Source organism: Alosa alosa, chromosome 11, assembly GCF_017589495.1.
Source record: "Alosa alosa isolate M-15738 ecotype Scorff River chromosome 11, AALO_Geno_1.1, whole genome shotgun sequence".
NCBI lineage: Eukaryota > Metazoa > Chordata > Actinopteri > Clupeiformes > Clupeidae > Alosa > Alosa alosa.
In genome coordinates this window covers 33033106-33052929 of record NC_063199.1, presented here as the reverse complement: position 1 = coordinate 33052929, position 19824 = coordinate 33033106, and the positions used below count along the sequence as shown (strand labels likewise).

Below are 19824 nucleotides of genomic sequence, written 5' to 3'. Positions count from 1 at the left end.
AAGTTATGAGGAGGGTGGTTTTGAGTGGCCTTTTGAGCTATATCTCCTTCAGAGGCTTGAAGGTCCACTTTGAGAACTACCATGAAGTCCCAAGAGACTTTCTAATGAGGAGACACAGCACTCAAAAAATCCTCCATAGAAATGCATGGGGTTAATTTGTAACGCCAATATGGCAGTTGTCTACATATATCACACCCCTTCCGTGGCAAAACGTCAACATGTGAATACATTGTGCCAATCATGTGTTGTGATCTCGCCGCTGGAGCAAGATTGGTGTCGTAAAGCCTTGCACACGTGCATTTCTGCCGAAATAGATGCCCGATCGTGGGGGGTTATTTCATGAAAATGTTCAGATTCAACTTTAGCCCAGATTTTCTAATGCTCCCATGTCTTGGGAATACATTGATGTGAAAAATGTTCAAATCAAGCCCGAAACCCCCCCTACCCTGAAAATTACTTTTTCAACCCTGAAAACGTGTGTTTTTTTCAAAGTACATAGTGGATTTATGTTCATGCTGGGTCCTTTAAAGGTATTTCATGTGGCATGCAATGCCGTAAGAGTACTTTGCACTACAAAGGGTATAGTGTCAAGGTCATATTTTAGGTCAAAGGTCACAAAAATGGCTCAAAATGCCTATTTTTTGCAAAAAAACACAATATTCTAACATTTTGCTAAATTCAGAAAGAATAGAAATGAGAAATGTTCATTATGGGCCCTTTGATGGTCTTTCATGTGGTATGTCATGCCATGAGAATAGTTTGCATTATAAAATATCCTATTTCAAGGTCATATTAAAGGTCAAAGGTCACCCAAAATGCTCCAGAATTACATTCAATAAGAAACATTAAGCAGAGATCATTACAATGCACAATGTAAAACAAAGTTGACCTCAGTCATAATGTTCTGCATGGTTCACTTCAGCTTGAACAGTGGAGATCTTTTACGAGCAGATATACGCAAATGCTGATAACATGGCATAACTTCTCTATCACTGTCATTGCTGTCGGTGTCCGTGGCAACGTGTACTTTTCTCCTTTTGGAACCCCTACATGTATTCACATGTCGACGTTTTGCCGAGGAAGGGGTGTGATATGCGTAGACAACTGCCATATTGGCGTTACAAACTAACCCTATGCATTTCTATGGAGGATTTTTTGAGTGCTGTGTCTCCTCATTAGAAAGTCTCTGGTATCATCTGCTGTATTTACCTGCTCTGAGATACTATCAGTAGATTCAGTGGTGGTCTCTATGGTTGCCTCCCCCATAGCTTCCTCGTATGTTGACCCAACCAATGCTGTATCAGCCCTCTTCCGTTCCTCTTCCTTGTTCTGCATGCTGCAGGGCCTGTTCCCTCGCATTCTTTCGTTCCATTGTTCGCTCCCACTTTCTATCAACCTGCTCCTCACAGTAACCTTTGCGGTCATTACGCATGGAATGCAAGAACTGCCATTCCTCATCCCCCATCTTAACCCCAAAAAGGTTTTCTTGGGACTCTCGTGCCGATTTGTTCTCACAAAAAAATGTCAAACAGATTTTCCATATCCCCATTGTACTCCTTCAGTTTTCCATTTCTCACTTCGTTTGGACTGTGGCCAATTCATATTGGCGAGGAAGCGGGTAAAACGGCTTCTACACACAGTTGCGTTCCATTAACGCATGCCAGTGGGTGTTCCCGACGGTAGCTATGCAAATGACTTGAAGTATAACCGTAATTTGATTGGTTGGTGCCGTCTGTCGATTGGCTTGATTGGCCGCTGCCGTCTGTCGGTGCAGCAACAGCTGAACTTCTCAACGCGAGTGACGGGAGAAACGCGACGCAACAGACCCACAATTCAGTTCGGCAATGGGATAAAGTGAATGGGATGCGTCTCCAGCACTGCAACACACGCAACTGTGTGTAGGAGCTGTAAAGGGCTTCAATTCTGCTGGCAATGTATTGCTCCCCAATATATATGTTGCAGAACAACCAGTGGTCTTTTAAAGCAGATGCGAGAATCTTTGCCGCACTAGACCTGGTTTGCAGGATTTTACCGGCCCTTGCAGGGCGAAGAAGATACATCATGCATTCAATGATATCCTTCTTACGGGGCAAGACACCATGAGGGAGGTCAGATGCTTCCATATAGGCCACAAGTTCCTTGGATTTTGACCTTGTTCCATGAATACAAATCGCCATTGTTAATTCGTCAGTACTGGACATGCCAAACTTCAATTATGATGAATGTGGGTTTTGTCACTGAATAAAAGCCACATCACATAAGACTGTTTTTTAGAAACAAAATATCTTGTATGACACTTAAATTTTCTGCCAGTAGTGTGACACATTTCGATGAGAATCATGATTTGATAAAGTGTGGGAATGTTATTGTTTTTTTGGGGCAGAAAGGCATTTCGGTGACCTTTCACCTACAATATGACCTTGACATTAGACTTTTCATTGTGCTCTACTACTCTAAGTACTCTAACGATATGACATGTGGGACATGTGACACATGTGGGATCATTAAATGGTCCAACTTGAAAATATTTATATGTTGTAATAGGCCAAAAGTGGAAAAGCTGTGAAATATGGCAAAAAACACGCATTTTCAGGGTTAAAAAAGTAATTTTGGGGGTGGGGGGGTTTGGAAGAACATTTTTAAAAAATTACACAGGAGTGCTTAAAACATCTTGTTGCATCAGGAAATCAGGGCTATTGTGGTATTTGGTATTAACACCCCCTACAATAAGTGCCCAAAAAGCGTTGCTATATGGCCGTCTAAGGGAGGGACTTGGCAAAAAGGACTTTGATGGTACTAATGTAGTGGACGGTGGCCGAAAGCGCTGTGTGCTTCTTAGACTGATTGAAAACCCTCATCGAGGTTAATTTCTTCATCAGTCTCTACTTAACTTATAACTAATGTGTGATGATGCTCTATGCATTACAATTATGAGCATAGAAAATGTTGTTACAAAACTCTGTTTCAGAATGAAATGCTATTAGAAAACATATTTTAACTGACCATAATTAGGTCAATAAAAGCTCTGCAGTATAAACGCATAAATTAGGAATACACTTCAACAACTCTTAGGTCTGTAGGCTCATTAGCGCTCTCTGAAGCCTGTGAGGACATTCATGAGTGCAGTACACAGCCTATTTACCGGCACCCTCAGTAAAACATCATTAATAGCATAATATATTACTCAATCCCAGCTGAAACCATACCAGCATGATGATGACATGACTCAACAGTGTCAAATGTTCAAGGAACACAGGAAACAGCCAGTGTTAGCGGAGTCCTATGCTGCACTCATACGCACGATTTCCAGAATGGAAGCAACTGTCAACAAAACCTCTACCTAAAAGCACTGTTGGAATTTGGAGATGTCGAGATGTTCTGTAGCTAGCCTACGAGATAAATTCCGAGAGAAGACTGACTCATTGGTCTGACATTAAGCTGATCAGAGCAGTGGCTATGAGACCAAATCCCACAACAGGACTGTCACATGACTAAGCTCACCATTAGTTTATTTCCGTGTTCACTTGGGACTGTATGAAACTGTGAGGGGTGCCCGTCTTGTCCGCGCAGTTGGATAGAACACTGTGCCAAGCTGGGGTGGGGGGTAAATTCGGAATAGGGAGACCACCACAGTATTCAGCAGGGGCGCACACTGTAGCGGGACCATGCTCACACGAGTGAAATCGGCCGTAGCCAATATAATGGGAGGCATCATGGCTGGTGGTACCAACGGCGATAATCTGGGCATCTCCGATTTACCGCTGAAATTTCCCTACATGAGACCGGAGTTTTTGGGTCTGTCACCTGACGAGATCGAGTGCTCCGCGGATCACATAGCGCGACCGATCCTCATCTTGAAAGAGACGAACAGATTGCCGTGGACTACAGGATATGCAGAGTAAGTGCTGCGTCCATGTTAAAGTAATAGGCTACAGCATCTCTAGCGTGTTTTCAGCTGTCTTATAAGTATGGCAGATGCTGACACTTAAAGGACAATTGCATAGGCTACAATGCAATACAAGCATTGTAGCCTATACGCATTCGTCCACCACCATATAGGCTACAATTTAGGTATCGTACGCGTCATGTTATAGGTTATGCAGTAACAAATGCACAGGGTAAACTTGGAATAAAATAGTCTAAACATGTCTTTTGATTACAGTACACAGTACATAGTCGCTTTGATAGCCCTGTTCTACCTGGTTACCAGTTCATCCAATCACAGCAACCTAACCTACAGAAGGCCGTTTTACAGATGATGGGTAGCCTAAATAAAACAATGCGAAGCTCAAAATAAAGGAGTGAAGGATATTCATCAGTCAATTGATTTTCGGCGAGGGAAACTCGCTTGAGAAAAACATTGTAAGTTTTATTCGCCTTGCACGGCAGTCCACCTCTGAAAACGCGTTGGAAAAGTCAGTCCTCCGTCCTCGCGCAATAAGGACAGGCGACGTCACAGCAGATGAGTGAAAAACGGTTCAAGGTTTAATGTTCGAGAAATCTTCGAGATAAATCGTAGGCCTAATCTCAACTGGTTTAACTATATGTCTACCCTGTTTACTCTTTATATACGATTGTATAGAAATTAGTTGCCTTTACCTAATATTTAGTCTGGTCATGCAGCATATTTGAGGTCCAGTTTAATTTATTTCCCTTGTGTTCATTAGCCTAATTACACACCGGGCAACTAATGACTGCTGGTGTGACGATCTTTAATCATGAACATTGTATTCGTGTATGAAATGTGTAGGCCTACTGATGTGTAGGCTAGGCTATGTGAGTATTCATTGGCGTCCATCTGTACCTGTGCTGTAGGCTAACTTAAAGGGCAGTGAATAAAACAAAGTTAGGCTACTTCAAAAATGTATGAAACTAGTAAGAAATGTCCATTTTCCCACATTAGTACATGGTACACTTACAGTATACAGTAGCCTATAGTACATCACTGTCATAGACAGGTGATTTTTCAGTATAGTCACTCACTTCCCAGTCCTGGTTTTGCAGTGGATGGTGTTTAGTGGTTATGTGGATGTGTAGTCATGCAGCTGAATAAAGAAAGCCTCTTCTCATGCAGCCATGGCAGTGAACTAACTTAAAACAGCTGAACTGCTTGGTGTCCTGTGGGTACAAAGCACATTCAGTCCCCAGATAGTCTGATAAAATGTCAACATTGACATCAGCACATGGCAGCATAGTGTTTCGGGCCTTTACAAACTGTGCCCAACAGCCATTCTGTGGCGGTGGCTTTACTTCTCCACATTCAATACACTTCTTGTTGAATTGAAAGTGATTCTGGTCCGTGGGAATCTGCACCCTGTGCTTTGTGGAGTGTGCACCAGGCCTCGGTGGCTTTGAGCAGTGTTGTCATTTTGTCAACAGCTGGCTCTCCAGCTGGTGGACTCGAGAAACACCCCTCTGAGTCACTGTCCAGGAGAGCAGGAGAGGCACAGCCAGGGATTAACCACAGCTGCTTCTTCCTGCAGGAAGATAAGCTGAAAACCATGATAAGGAATTGCTTTTTGTCATCAGCCATGCTTGCTTACACACACATACACACACACACACACACACACACACACACACACACACTCTGGCATTTATTGCCATATAGGCTCCAGTGGTAGATAAATTAGGATGGTTCTGCCGTATTCAGTAACGTCATGTTGACAAACAGCAAATGACAACAAAGTGTCTAGTGGAGATGTTAGATGTAAACGGTCAATTATGATGTTCCGCACATTACATCTGCAGTTCAGCGCTTCTGCATTTCCTGAGGGACTAATGGATAAATCCATAAATCTCTGTCAGTAAAAGACTTTGTGTGTACAACTGAAATTACCTTTTCTAATCACAAAGCACACTGCAGAACTTTGTACTTTGACAAAATATTTTCTACACGGGCTGACAAATATTTTTGAGTGTCTAGTACAGTAAGAGACCTTTGCACTGTACGACTATTGGGGTTAACATATAAATGTAATCATTTAAAAAAATTGTCAGCCATTAAAAATGATCAGTCATAGAAATCACTCAAGTTACAGTAAGGTAAGGGTCTAAATTTCTCTACCTTTGCTGACTGTCCAAGATTTTTATAATCTCATAAAATATCCATCATTTCTTGGCTGAGCTAAGCAAGTTGGGTGCAACAATGTGTCAGAGCTTCTTCGAAGAATGGCTACAACATACAGACACAGATACAGAAAATACACACAAGAATGGCTACAACATACAGACACAGATACAGAAAATACACACAAATGCAATGCATTTGTTTGTTTACTATTATGAGAAATGTCACTCAGCCTGATTGACATTTAATGATTAATGTAGTAGTTTATTCACTTTGGCATGTGCTGTTTTTGTCCAAGTGAAGCACAGTCCAAAGCTTCACTCAGAAACAGTGGTTGTATGGTCCAGCGTAGTGTGAAATCTCAACAGATATTAACACATGCCCAAAGTCAAGTCCACTCCCAAACACAGAGCCTTTCAGTGAATTCATTTAGTAAATACTCAGAACACATCATCCATGCCAAATGCCTTGATGTGTGTGTTGACCCAGGGTAATTTGTTTACCATCCCAGACGGGTATTCCGCAGGTGAAAGGGGGTCTTTCTGCCAGTGCCTTTGGCTGAGCCGGATTTTGTTTGCTCTATTTCATCTGCCAGTGAAGTAATGAGTTGGCTTCGATCACAGCGTAGAAGATACAAGGCTCTTTCAATACTAACAGCCGGACATGCCTCTGGCAGGGGCTGCCGGGGGGCCAAGTAGTGTTACTTTTGAAAATTTTGTCAGGCATTGGCCTTCACAGTGCTCCCCCATACGCTACTTTACTGTTGGACGCAGTGTGTATTAGTTTAGGTTCTCTCTTGTTTGAATTTCCTTTCAGTTCTGCCTTAGTCTGGGTTTCATGTTGATTCCAATGTAATTGTGTTACTGCCCCTCTGGCACGGGATCTCATCTCAGCATGTCATGGCTCTTCAACCCCTTTCCCCATACACACTCCTAGTTAGCCTGCCTCCATGACAACCAATCTGCACTAGCTGTACCATCCGAGGACAGAAAGGGCATCAGTTTAAGATGTCAGACCAAGACAAATTAAGGATTACAGTCAAAGTCTTTCCCATTCCTGTACTCACAAGGGTATTGTCTGGTCCTCTCACCCGAGGCACGTCACATGTGTACACTGCAAATGTTGGGGATGGCTGTCTGCAGTCTGTAGTCTCTCAGTCATGAACGCTGATAGGCCTGTGTACAGGGGGAACAGTATAGGCATTCTGTCCTGATTTCACTTCCTCTCTGTTGACCAGGAGCAGAAGTGTTTTGTTGTTTTCTCCTAACAGTAGGTTAGTTGAATATTTTGTGGTTGCCTAGTTACTTGTTAGTGTGGAGTATTCAGTAAACATCCAGGGTATAAGTAAATGTGAGTGAGCTTGAAATCGGTTTAGTTCACAAGGGTACACATTGGAAATATAGAGAATAGTTTCTTTAATCTAATAAAACCAATGAATTGATGGATGAGTTGTTTTTGCCAGTATTGTGTGGTGAGATTGTAACAAATCTAGCCTGGGAGCCTTTGGCAAATTTCTGATTTGCTCTGCAGGTCTGTCTGGCCAAGAGGCCTTTGAAGCTCATTTCCAATGTCACACGGGCACGCAAATACAATCGCTAATCCGGCATGGACGTGTATTTCTCTTAGGAATTCAGTAAACAACTGCATTAATAACCTTCGTTTACAAGATTGTTGCACTTCTGAAACTATTTGGCAAGAGTTTAATGCACCAATTTAAGTTTCATTTCACTGCTAGTTACGCCCCTACTGGAATGAACCCTGTCCACACCCACTCTCAGTTCCAATGGAGAAGGTCTGCATGCTAACCAGACTCTAACAAATCATGTTTTCAAACATAACTTCATGATCTTTATTTCTTTGGGTATTTGATAGTTGTCCAAAGTTGATTATAGCTTCACAAAGTGCACTGAGAGATTAGTGATCCTGTGAGTGTCTTCTGTGTCACACAGCCTGAAGCGGGATGATGTGACATTAATGGCATCCTGTGACCTGTATTGTCCAGTTCTGCTCTGATATTTGATTGACATATCTGTGTTGTGACCCGTGTAAGGACAAAAGTCACATCGACTTCGGTGTTAACAAGTACAGAACCATGGCTTTGTGGTCTTTGAAACGTTAAGAGGCTGTCGCTCTCTTGAGAAATAGTATTAGCCAATGCACAATTCTTTCTTATTACAGTAGGTGAAGTCGTGTAGGTAGGAGAGTAGAATAAACCTCACTGTCACATTATCAGTCATGGCATCATCATAACCTCCTGTTTTTCATATTAGTCTCAGTGTTTTGCACACAAGCGATGGAATGAGGTTAAGTGTATCAGGGCATGAAGTCTAGGACTCTATCTGACCATGGGCTGAGACTGAGGGCCTGTCCACACGGAGACGCTTTTTAGGTTAAACGCAGAGGTTTTGCTTCGTCTTGTCCGAGCGTCCAAACGAATCCTGTAAACGCACTGCCCGAAACCGCACTTTTCTGAAACCTGGTCCCAGAGTGGAGAAATCTGAAACCATAGCCCGTAAATAAACCATAATAAAGGACGGGACTGCACCCTTCACAAACCGTAAAATAAAGTTTATTAGTTTTACAGTTGACTACAGTTGACAGTTCACCATCAGTCCACACAAACAATTCTGGTTTCCTTTGCACTAGCCATTTCGCCAGAGCCTATTCTGTCTGTTTTAAAGCGCAAGTTTTGGTGAATTTCTGTAAAGACACAGTGCCACCTATAGGCCTGGGGTATGAAGTAACGCGGTTGAGTCGTGTTGAGATGGATCCGTTTGGACGCAAATATTCTTGATACGGTTCCAGGGAAGACGGAGGAAAAAAAGATCGGTTTGGTACGTGTGGACTAGGCCTGAGAGAAGGGCCTTATATCATCATCACACACCAGGGGAGCCATATCTCCGCGGAGAGAAAGCAAACATCCCCAATGCGGTTTGACACTGCCCTCTCTCCATGCTGAGTAATGTCAGTAAGCATGGCATTGTCTCTCGCTCTCTCCTCTGTGTCTCTGTCTCCTACCTTAGCTTTCATTGGTAGTCGATCTATGATGACTCTGTCTCTGGGTGAAAGAGAAAGCAGCAGGTATCTGGGTTCAGTAGTAAGCCAGGACACTTGACACAGAACACAAATCTCCACCATCACAAACACCCCCAGCACACACACACACACACACACACACACACACACACACACACACACACAAAGAAAGCTGGGGCCAACAGATCAATTAAAAGGTAGCCATGGAGACCAGTGCTGCTCTCCATTTCATGACCAGCATTAATTAGATGAAAGACTAAATTGCCTTCATCCTGTTTGCTATGACTAATTAGAAGCCCTGGGCAGCCACCCATAGAGAAGGCAGCCAATCATCCCGTGGTGAGCTTCACCCTCTTCCTGGATATACATAGAACGTTGAGGGTTCTGAGCACTGTCATCCCTGCTTCATCATCAATGCAGTATCTGAAAGGGTAATTAAAAGCTTGTGTCTATGTGAGATTATTTAAAAAGCAAGGAATTTGAAACAGCATCAAAGCTGTTCTTTGAGTTAGTTAATTACATACATACATTGTATTCATTTCTGTTTACATGTATTAAAGGAACACGCCAACATTTTGGGCAATTAGCTTATTAGCACTGCTACTTGGGCAGAGTGATATGCATGAAGCACCTGAAAAGCTCCAGTTTTACTTCTACAAATCCCAAATAGCAGTGCTTCGCCTGAATGAGAATATAGTTCTAAGTATGTATATTCTTATAAAATCGCTCTGTCTAAATAGGGCCCGAGCACCGAAGGGCGCAAGGCCCTATTGTTTTTGTAAGGATTATTATTTATTATTATTATTATTATTTTAACTTTGTCTCAGAGCGTTTTCCTTTTTTGAGGTGGTTAAAGATGGGTGAAAAGTCTTGAAATTTGGCACACACATCAGGTGTCATGCAAAGCAGTTAGGTACAAGAGCTTGGCCCCGGGCATGGCCCAGGGACTCAGTAGCGCCCCCTTAGGTGATTGATGCAGTGGTTGGCACATACTTTCAGCTAGGCAGACCAAATTTGGTAGGTGTGTGTATCTCCCCAAGATGAACAACTTTCGTATGTACAATGCATTAGCCACGCCCAACAGGAAGTGAGGTATTTGGGATTTTGTGTGGACTAAAATGTGATGAATTGTGATGCCAAAAGAGGTGCTTCCCATCGGTGAAAACGCATGAAATTTGGCACACACGTCAAGAGGTACCATGAATACACAGGGGAAAAGCCTTGGCACTGGGCTTGGCCCAGGAACTCCATAGCGCTTATGTCACTGTGACTTGTGGTGGCATATAGTTTTACATACACACACCAAATTTGGTGGTTGTTTGTAACTCCCAAAAACAATCAACTTTTGTATTAACATGCCATTAGCCACGCCCACAGGAAGTGGGGTAATTGAGATTTTGTGCATTGTGGACATGATCAATTTTAACGTACTCCTTCTAGACGATTGATCCGATTCATGTGAAAGTTGGTATACATGATGCCAATATGCTTCTGATTCTAAATTGTGAAGCTTTTTTTGATATGATGTAATTTAACGAAATGGCGAAACTATGAATTTTAATACCCTTCCACATAAACAATAAATGTGTCTTAATTCACAATGCATGGCTTGAAATGTTTTCATAATTTCATAGGTCTTTGAATACCATGGTAGTGATGATATTCGCATGCCCAAAATGCATATTTGGCATATCTGTCACATGATCAATTTTAACATACTCCTCCTAGACAGTTTGTCAGATTCATGTGAAATTAGGCAAATATGATGGCAAGATGACGCTGATGTTTTTTTTTATATGTTGTAATATGTTATGATTATAATATCTTGCACATAAACAGGAAATGTGTCATGAAGTCAAAGTGCATTGAATGAACAGTCTGAAACCCAATCAGAACCCCTATTGGCCTGCCTGGCATAGCGCCACCACCTGGCCAAACAGGAAATGTGTCAGAATGGGCAATGCCTTAACTGATTTATTTGAAACCTAGTAGGTATACAATATTGGAAATCATTATTGTGATGATGTGCACATATCAGATGGCTAGCATAGCGCCACCATCTGGCCAAGCATGAAATGTGCCAGAAATGTTCTATGCTTTGAATGAATGGTCTGAAACTTAACAGGTTAATAGATATTATGATTATGATGATATCCAGACACCTAATGGGCCTGCCTGGCATAGCGCCACCACCTGGCTAAACGAGAAATGGGCCAGAAATGGGCAATGCCTTAACTGTTTGATCTCAAACTTTATAAAATATTGGATATCAATATTCTGATGATATTAACATGTGTAATTCCCATGCCTAGCATAGCGCCACCATCTGGATAAGCAGGAAGTGTGTCAGAATTGTTCTATGCTTTGAATGAATGGTCTGAAACTTCTCAGGTTAATAAATATTATGATTATGATGACATCCAGCCACCCAATGGGCCTGCCTGGCATAGCGCCCCCACCTGGCCAAGCAAGAAAATGTGCCAGAAAATAACATGCAACAACAAATAGCACACGCATCTCAGGTTAACAGATATTATGATTATGATGATATCCAGACACCCAATGGGCCTGCCTGGCATAGCGCCACCACCTGGCCAATGTAATTCGTAGCCTATGTAATTGTAGTGTAGCGCCACCTACTGAATGCCATCACAGTAAAATGTAACGTAGCAGAAAGTAATCTGAATGAACACCCTGAAACTTCCTAGGTTAATAGATATTATGATTATGATGGTTGGTTCAGTTGGTTCTGAACACCTCAATGAACTATGCTAAGCTAGGCTAACGGTGGGTGCGTCAGGCTGAGTTACTGCACGCACAGAGAGGAGAAGGGTATGTAACATCTTATCTAACTCTGGGGGAGACAGCTGAATAAGCTCATTTCAAAAAATGTTCTCCCAAAATTTCCCATGCGCGCATGCACGGTCAGACACAGCCATGGTGGCCAATTGAATCAGCCCACAATAAATAGTATCATACTTTATGTAGCATGTTTAGAAACCCCAATGATTGCAATAATTGCACTTAAAAATGCATGTGGTGTAGGTCATTATGCTGAGTGCTGTCTGTTAGTGATTTTGTTAGTATCAGGAATAGGGCTGGGATAAACGATTGTTTTTTAAACGATTAATCTAGCGATTATTTTTTCGATGCATCGATTAATCGAACAATTCATTTTTTCAGTCTGATTCGATTTAGATTCGATTCGATTATCGATTATTTCCCCATTAATTCACTAATAGCAACTTATACATGTTTATAAATAATATTTAAATAGTAGGCCTACAACATAGAACATCAATGTGTGGTGGCCGGTTTTGATTTCGTGGTGCCCAGCCACAGATTAGTCAATGTACGGAAAACACTGAAGATGTAAAATTAAAAATATTTAGTAGCACACGTTATGCTTGATCTAATCGACGCCATATTTCAAGGGCCGACGATTTTTTAAGGCCGATCGCCATCGACACGCCGACGTTGTCCCAGCCCTAATCAGGAAGTGAAGTGGTGGGCTGAATGATGAGTGTGCGGTGGTTATTCAGGGTGATCAATGCAGGGAAGAGTGCTCTGAACGAGGACCAGGCCTGCTGTGAAGTTGTGGCCCTGAAGAGGAGGCCAGCCCCCTCCACCCCCAGCCACACCCCGACCACCCACAGGCGCTCGTCCCTGCCCAACGGCGAGGGTCTGGGGCTCCGAGAGAGCGCTGTAAGTACGGCTCCCCTCCGCCCCCAAGGCCTTACTGCCCTTTCCCCCATTTGTGTGGTTTCGCTTGGTTTCTCTCACTCTGTCAGCTGTCTCAACAACAACCCATTTCAGCTCCCCATGGCTATGCTATTCGAAACCAGGTCAACCAGTTTGTGTAGAGGAGCCCGCCACATTTTTCTGCCATGTCATCATGCATGGTGCTTTCGACATTTGTCAGATTCAGTTTACATTTGATGTTCCCTCTGTATAACTGTCAGGTAGCATATATGTTACTACTACTGTACTATTGACAAACATGACAAACATGCAAGAATTGTGTGTAAGAATTGCATTTTAGTGTAACTGGCCATATAGTAGTAACCTGACTCTCGCCAGATGAATTCCGCCTAGCTCCACTCACATCCATCTGGGATCGCTTCCATTGAGAGTGAATTCTGCACCAGATTTTATGGTAGAACCAATCAGGACGCAGTTTCATAGATGTGACATATAGCGTAGAAGCGATTGTGAGACTGTTCTCAGCGTCACGGGTTGGCTTCGATGTGAGTGGTTGAAGTAGCACGTCAATAGATGACGGACAAGTGGCTTATCCAATCATATGCAAGGATTTTTTGATAAGGCCCAGCCTTCTGAAGCACCACTCCAATGGATCGATCCCAGATGGATGAGTGGAGCTAGGCGGAACGAAATTCATCTGGCGAGAGTCAGGTTAATATAGTAGACCATCTGAAATAACTTCTAACTGCTTTATTTTAGCTTAATTTCATTGAACCTCTGAGAAGAGAGGATATGCTGTGTATATTTTATACAGGGATAGAATATTGATTAAGATTGTAGCCTACTGTTTTCCAATTTCCCAAAGAACATACTTATGTAGTGCTGGACAAAATGTTCAATTTTCTGGAAACACCTGATAGAGGACTAGAAGAGTAAGGTGACCCAGTAAGAGGTTGTAATGATGTGTCCGTGGGCCTGGTGACCCAGTAAGAGGTTGTAATGACGTGTCCATGTGCCTGGCCACATGCAGGACTCCGAGGGGCTCGTGCTGCACTACTGGGGCCTGTTTGACGGGCATGCGGGCTCTGGCGCCGCCGTGGTGGCCTCGCGCCTGCTGCACCACCACATCCAGCTGCACCTGCAGGAGGTGCAGGACATCCTGCGGAACCCTGCCGTCCTGCCCCCCACCTGCTTCGGCGAGGAGCCCAACCACCACCAGCACCACCAGCATCTGTCTCCAGGGGGCGCTCAGCGGGCCCTCACCCGGGCCGCCTCGCTCCGCGGGGCCTCAGGGGCCCCCGGCTCCCCCAGCACGCCGGCCCCACGCTTCTTCACAGAGAAGAAGGTCCAGCACGAGAGCCTGGTCATTGGTGCCATAGAAAATGCTTTCAAAGACATGGTGAGTGCATAGGACCTGCTGGCCCCCCTAAGGCCAACCAGTTACCAACGAGGACTAAATCAGGCATACAAAGTCTTGTGGTGATTCTTATCAATTCATTCTTTACAACAAAAACATGTTACATTTATGTACATTGATGTTTACATTTACATTTACAGTGAGAGGGTACTACAGTGTCAGTGGCTTACAATGAAAGAGTCACTACAACCATCATCAGTGTCACACCCACACAGCGCTGAGGCATGAGCGCCATTTTGCACCACATACTACCATTAAAGCCATTAAAGGGATATTCCACCATTTGGTTTTCCACCTCCCCTTGAGTTACCGGTAAACAATTGAGTTTTACCTTTCCCCAGTTCATCCAGCCGTTCTCTAAGTCTGACAGTAACACTTTTAGCTCCAGCTCATTGGTTCAGATTAGACCGTTATCTTATAGGAGAGATGCTAACGGTATAATCTGATTCAATGAGCTGGAGCTAAAAGTGCTGGTCAGACTCAGAGAACGGCTGGATGAACTGGGGAAAGGTACAACTCAACAGTTTAACTCAAGGGGAGGTGGAAAACGAAAGTATTTTCCCAAATGGTGGAATATCCCTTGAAAGCTTGGTATTATTAATGGGACATTAAAGCCATTAACGCTTGGTATTATTAAAGCCATTAACGCTTGGTATTATTAATGGGACTTTTAGTTCTCTTTTTGTTCAGTTGACAGGAACTCAAACAATGTTAAATTAACAAATAAATATATTAGTCTTGTCTGACCTGTTCTCTAAGGCGTGAGAGAATGAGAATCATGCATCACTTAATGAGACTTTTTGGGAGGAAGCAATAGAATTCCGCTTTTGCTGGCACCATTGTCGCAGAGCAGTGTATAAATGACTTGCATGCGTCAGGGCTGTGGCCTCCGTAGTCTAATGATCATTACTGAGAGTGCAGAGGCATGGCAATTAAGGTTATGGGGAAGCAGGGGACCTTTGCTATCCTCAGCGTCATTATGAAATCATTTAGCATCATTAAGTGCAGTAATCTCAGCACTAGCCAGACCCCACTTCACATATTTTTTATTTTTACGAGATTAAACAGAGCTTGGGACAGGAAACGGGATGTGTTTGGGCACATCATAAGACCCCGCCTCTGACTTGTTTGAAAAGGCCAGTAGATCCCTAGATGAGTCAATTTGCCCCGTACGCCTGGGCTAATCCGTAACATGCCACTACTCCACTGGGACAGGTAACATATGGTGCCAGTCCACTGCTGCGGAGCTAGCGTGCGGGCAGGGGACCACCGGCGGGAGCAGACCGCCATCACCATCAGGGGACTCTGGACGTTAGCTCCCAGTCAGGACCACTTTAGTGATGGCCTCTAGTGGTTGCTGCCCTGTTCCAGACAGGGCGTAAACTATCAGTGACGTGGTGAGAATCTAATCTACTATAATAGTGAAGGGATTTGGGTTTAATCTCATGAGGCAGAAATTACTTTATTAACCACTGCGACAGAATAGGACCCTATTCAACAGTGGGGCACCTGGAACATTAACACTGGGGCAGTTACAAACTTATTTAACAGTATGGCACGTAGAACCTTACTTAACACTGGGGCAGTTAAGACCTGATTTAACAGTATGGCACGTAGTACCTTACTTAACACTGGGGCAGTTAAGACCTGATTTAACAGTATGGCCAAAGATCCTTGAGTACCACTTCAACCCTAGTCTCTGGTGGGGCGCTTAGAACCTTACTTCATGCTGTTTCATGTGCCAGAATAATTATATAGTGGTGTGTGTGTGTGTGTGTCTGCGTGTGTGTATCTGTGTGTGTGTGTGTGTTTGCGTGTGTGTGTCCATATTAGTGTACATCCTTGTGTGACTTGGCATTCAGAGCTGGGGTATACATTTTCTTCTAAAATGTGCTCTCATCAGTAACATTTAGTCAAAGTTCTTTTTCTGTATCAGTATATATGGAGCATGGTACACAACTGACGATGCTAAGAAGGCATGTTATTGACACAGTGTACCATAATATGCAAAATGCTAAATGTTTAACCAATTAAGCAGCATTGCTGTGTCACACCACTAGGTGGCAGCATGCTACAACTCGTATCATGCTGCATACCCATCCTTAGTTTAACTGTACTCGGTGTGGCATATGATTCTGCAGCTCTGAACCATTTGTCTGATTGAGGAAATGTGCTGCCTTCGTTCCCTGAGCCATCTTGTGCTCTTTATCAAGCACACATTGCCACACACTCATCAGTTTACTCTGCCTGAGTTGCTCAGATAAGATAGCAGAAGTGTGCCATGAAATTATGCACTGCATTGTGTCGTGTATGTGCTGTATCTAATCAAAAGCATAACAAAAATGTAACTTAAGCATTAGATAATATGTATAAGCACTATAGTTGATCAGATGTATGACATTCTACAACAGACAAACAGTTACAGTAAAAGGAAACCATAAATCAAATAAAACCATTAATCATAATGATGGTGTGTAGAGGTGGAGTGTCTGGTGGGCAACAATGAAAGAGTCGATTTGCCACTCTCTCCTCACTGCAGGAGATTTCATGAAATTGGACCTGGTTGCTTCTCACATTCTGCTCCCGTTCCTCCCTCCCTCCCTCTCTCTCTCTTCTCTCTCTCTCTCGCTGTCTTTCCCTGCACCTGCACCACAGACAGCATGGAAATGTGAACAGACTCACTCACAAGCCATCTTTTTTACCCTGTGTAGTCACACCTCAGCTTATCCAGGTTGCCTCCGTTCTCCGCACCCTTTTCGTGCCCTTGACGTGACTGTCTCCTCCCCCCTCCCCCTCCCCACACATCCTCCACCCACCCACTCGCTCTTCTTCATGTTCTGAAGATGAAGCTGCTTTGGCTCTTTGTTCTTGCTCCTCACCTCTCCATTCTCCAGGTGCCTAATCACAAGCGCCGCTCCCCTAATGGCAGCTGTGGCTGCCGACTGTCAGGAACGCTTCGGTGGGCGCAGACTTTCTGGTAGAAAAAAAACCGGGTGTCTGGAAGTTCAGCGGCTTATCTTATCACTGATGCCGGTATTATCGGTTTGTTGCTGACGTGAATCGGTCCATTACTGTCTCAGCGACTTGTGTTTTCTTGTCTCTCTTTTTTTCCGTATTTTACCCTTTTTCTTTTTATAGAGAAGCTGCCTCAGTCAGATAAAGACTGGCCAACGTGCAGACATCAAATATGGTGTGTGTGTGTGTGTATCCGCCTTATCGCCATCCTTGTTTGTGTACACTAGTGGAGAATGGTGAGATTCCAGGCCTCGTCGCTCTGCAACACAGATTGGAGGAAAAAGCTCCCCCTCAAGCCTCCCTTCACTGCCCCCCTCCAAGCCTTCCTCCTGCACCCTCCTGCCCCCCTCCTGCACCCCCCTCTCCTGCCCCCCCCTCCTGCACGGACACATCAGTGAACTGCTTGTAAAATCTCCAAAAACTTTACAAGACGCTTCCTATTGTGTCTTATACTGGCACACAGGAAACAAGAATTTATTCTCTTGTAACTGAGGTCGTGTCCATAAAAAGCAGCCGTGGCGTAGGAACTGGTTAGCGTTTCGGACTTGTAACCGGAGGGTTGCCGGTTCGAACCCCGACCAGTAGGCACGGCTGAAGTGCCCTTGAGCAAGGCACCTAACCCCTCACTGCTCCCCGAGCGCCGCTGTTGTTGTAGGCAGCTCACTGCGCCGAGGGATTAGTGTGTGCTTCACCTCACTGTGTGCTGAGTGTGTTTCACTAATTCACAGATTGGGATAAATGCAGAGACCAATTTTCCCTCACGGGATCAAAAGAGTATATCTACTTATACTTATATAGGGATCAAAAGAGTATATCTACTTATACTTATATACTTATACACGGGATCAAAAGAGTATGTATGCTTATACTTATATACTTATATAGGGATCAAAAGAGTATATCTACTTATACTTATATATACTTATACAAAAGCACCTCTCAAACCAAGTAAAGGGCTACACCCATGCACTGCAGGATTTGTGTTTGTTGAATCTGTAGATATTTAGTGAGGTTGTTACAGGTCCTTGAATGCTTGGGTAAAGTAAATTATATAACAGGCTGAACATGGCTTTCATGTTGTGGCACACTGCAAGGGGAGATGGTTCAGCGGCTAGCTCTGCTACCTTTGCAATGTGAGGGAGCTGAGTGCTGAATGCTGTAAATGGTGCGTGTGGCTGTGTTTATAATTTAGAGCATTTGTGGCATAGAGTTGTCCCAAGGCAACAGAGAACTCTCTGCTCTGACCTATGTGTGTGTGTGTGTGTGTGTGTGGATGGCAGAGGGAGAGGAGAGGTGGAGAATGTATCAGGATAAAGTCGCTATTGGGACTTAGCCACTTCTTCCTGACATGCGCACACACACACACACACACACACACACACACACACACACACACACACTCTCTCTCACACACACTCACACACACTGAGCAACCAAGCAGATGGCAAAGTCGCCACATGATGAGACCTCACTGAGACTGCCTGCCATCACCTCTTGTCACAAACACTAGGTAGTAATTCTGTGGCTTGGGAACCAGAGACCCTTAAGACACATTTTCAGTAGAGACAAGCAATTCTTTTGTATGGAACATGAGAAAAACCATCGATCCCTTTGTCTACAATACAGTCCTGTACATGAGAAAAACCATCGATCCCTTTGTCTACAATACAATCCTGTACATGAGAAAAACCATCGATCCCTTTGTCTACAATACAATCCTGTACATGGAAAAACCATCGATCCCTTTGTCTACAATACAATCCTGTACATGGAAAAACCATCGATCCCTTTGTCTACAATACAATCCTGTACATGAAAAACCATCAATCCCTTTGTCTACAATACAATCCTGTACATGAAAAACGGCATTCTGGCTCAGTTCTACTTTACATGTAATTCTGTTGTATGTTCTATATAGTAGTGCCTCATTGAATTTAATGCCAACTTTGTAATTAATTCTGTGGTTGATCAATTATTCAACTCATTAATTAACATAATGGATTTTTAATAAATTCTTGGATTAATTAACATAATTAATGGGTTTAATTATATACTTTGGCTATGGTTTTTCCTTTTTAAAACTCTAGGACACGGTTGTTATGGGCTTTTGCCTGTCCATTGACCATTTATCGCATATTGATTTATGGAGGCATGGTAATTGTAACAAATGATCTAATATACTGTATATTTTTTAATCCATGTTCTTCAGAAGAACCATACATCATCATATCATCCCTCTTTAATATTAGCAGAATGTTTTATTTTTTTTGCATAAAATGATTGCTATGTTTTACCCCACAGGATGCCCAGATCGAGCGAGAGAAGGCCGTGTACAACATCTCGGGCGGCTGCACAGCTCTGGCAGTGGTGCATCTGCTGGGCAAGCTCTATGTGGCCAATGCTGGAGACAGCAGGTAAGGACGTGGGAGCTCATGGTAGGGTCTCTGTGAAGCTGCCAAATTGGGGAAGATAAACATCACATATCTATGTTTATGACAAAGTTGCATAAATTTCTGTAGGAAATTTGTGTGGGCGATATGGCATTTGAATACGTTGTAATGAGGTAGCTTATCAGTGAGCAGAT

At 43.4% G+C, this 19824-nt stretch overlaps 1 protein-coding gene across 1 annotated transcript in view; it reads left to right on the top strand.

Moving 5' to 3' along the window:
• Nucleotides 1-3355: 3355 nt before the first annotated feature.
• Nucleotides 3356-19824, top strand: part of ppm1h (protein phosphatase, Mg2+/Mn2+ dependent, 1H) — a 29369-nt gene continuing 12900 nt past the window's right edge. The window contains exons 1-4 of the mRNA XM_048257404.1: nucleotides 3356-3898; nucleotides 12649-12811; nucleotides 13839-14207; nucleotides 19542-19654. Coding sequence (XP_048113361.1) covers nucleotides 3666-3898; nucleotides 12649-12811; nucleotides 13839-14207; nucleotides 19542-19654 — 878 coding nt within the window. The 5' untranslated portion in view covers nucleotides 3356-3665. The remainder of the gene's footprint in view (nucleotides 3899-12648; nucleotides 12812-13838; nucleotides 14208-19541; nucleotides 19655-19824) is intronic.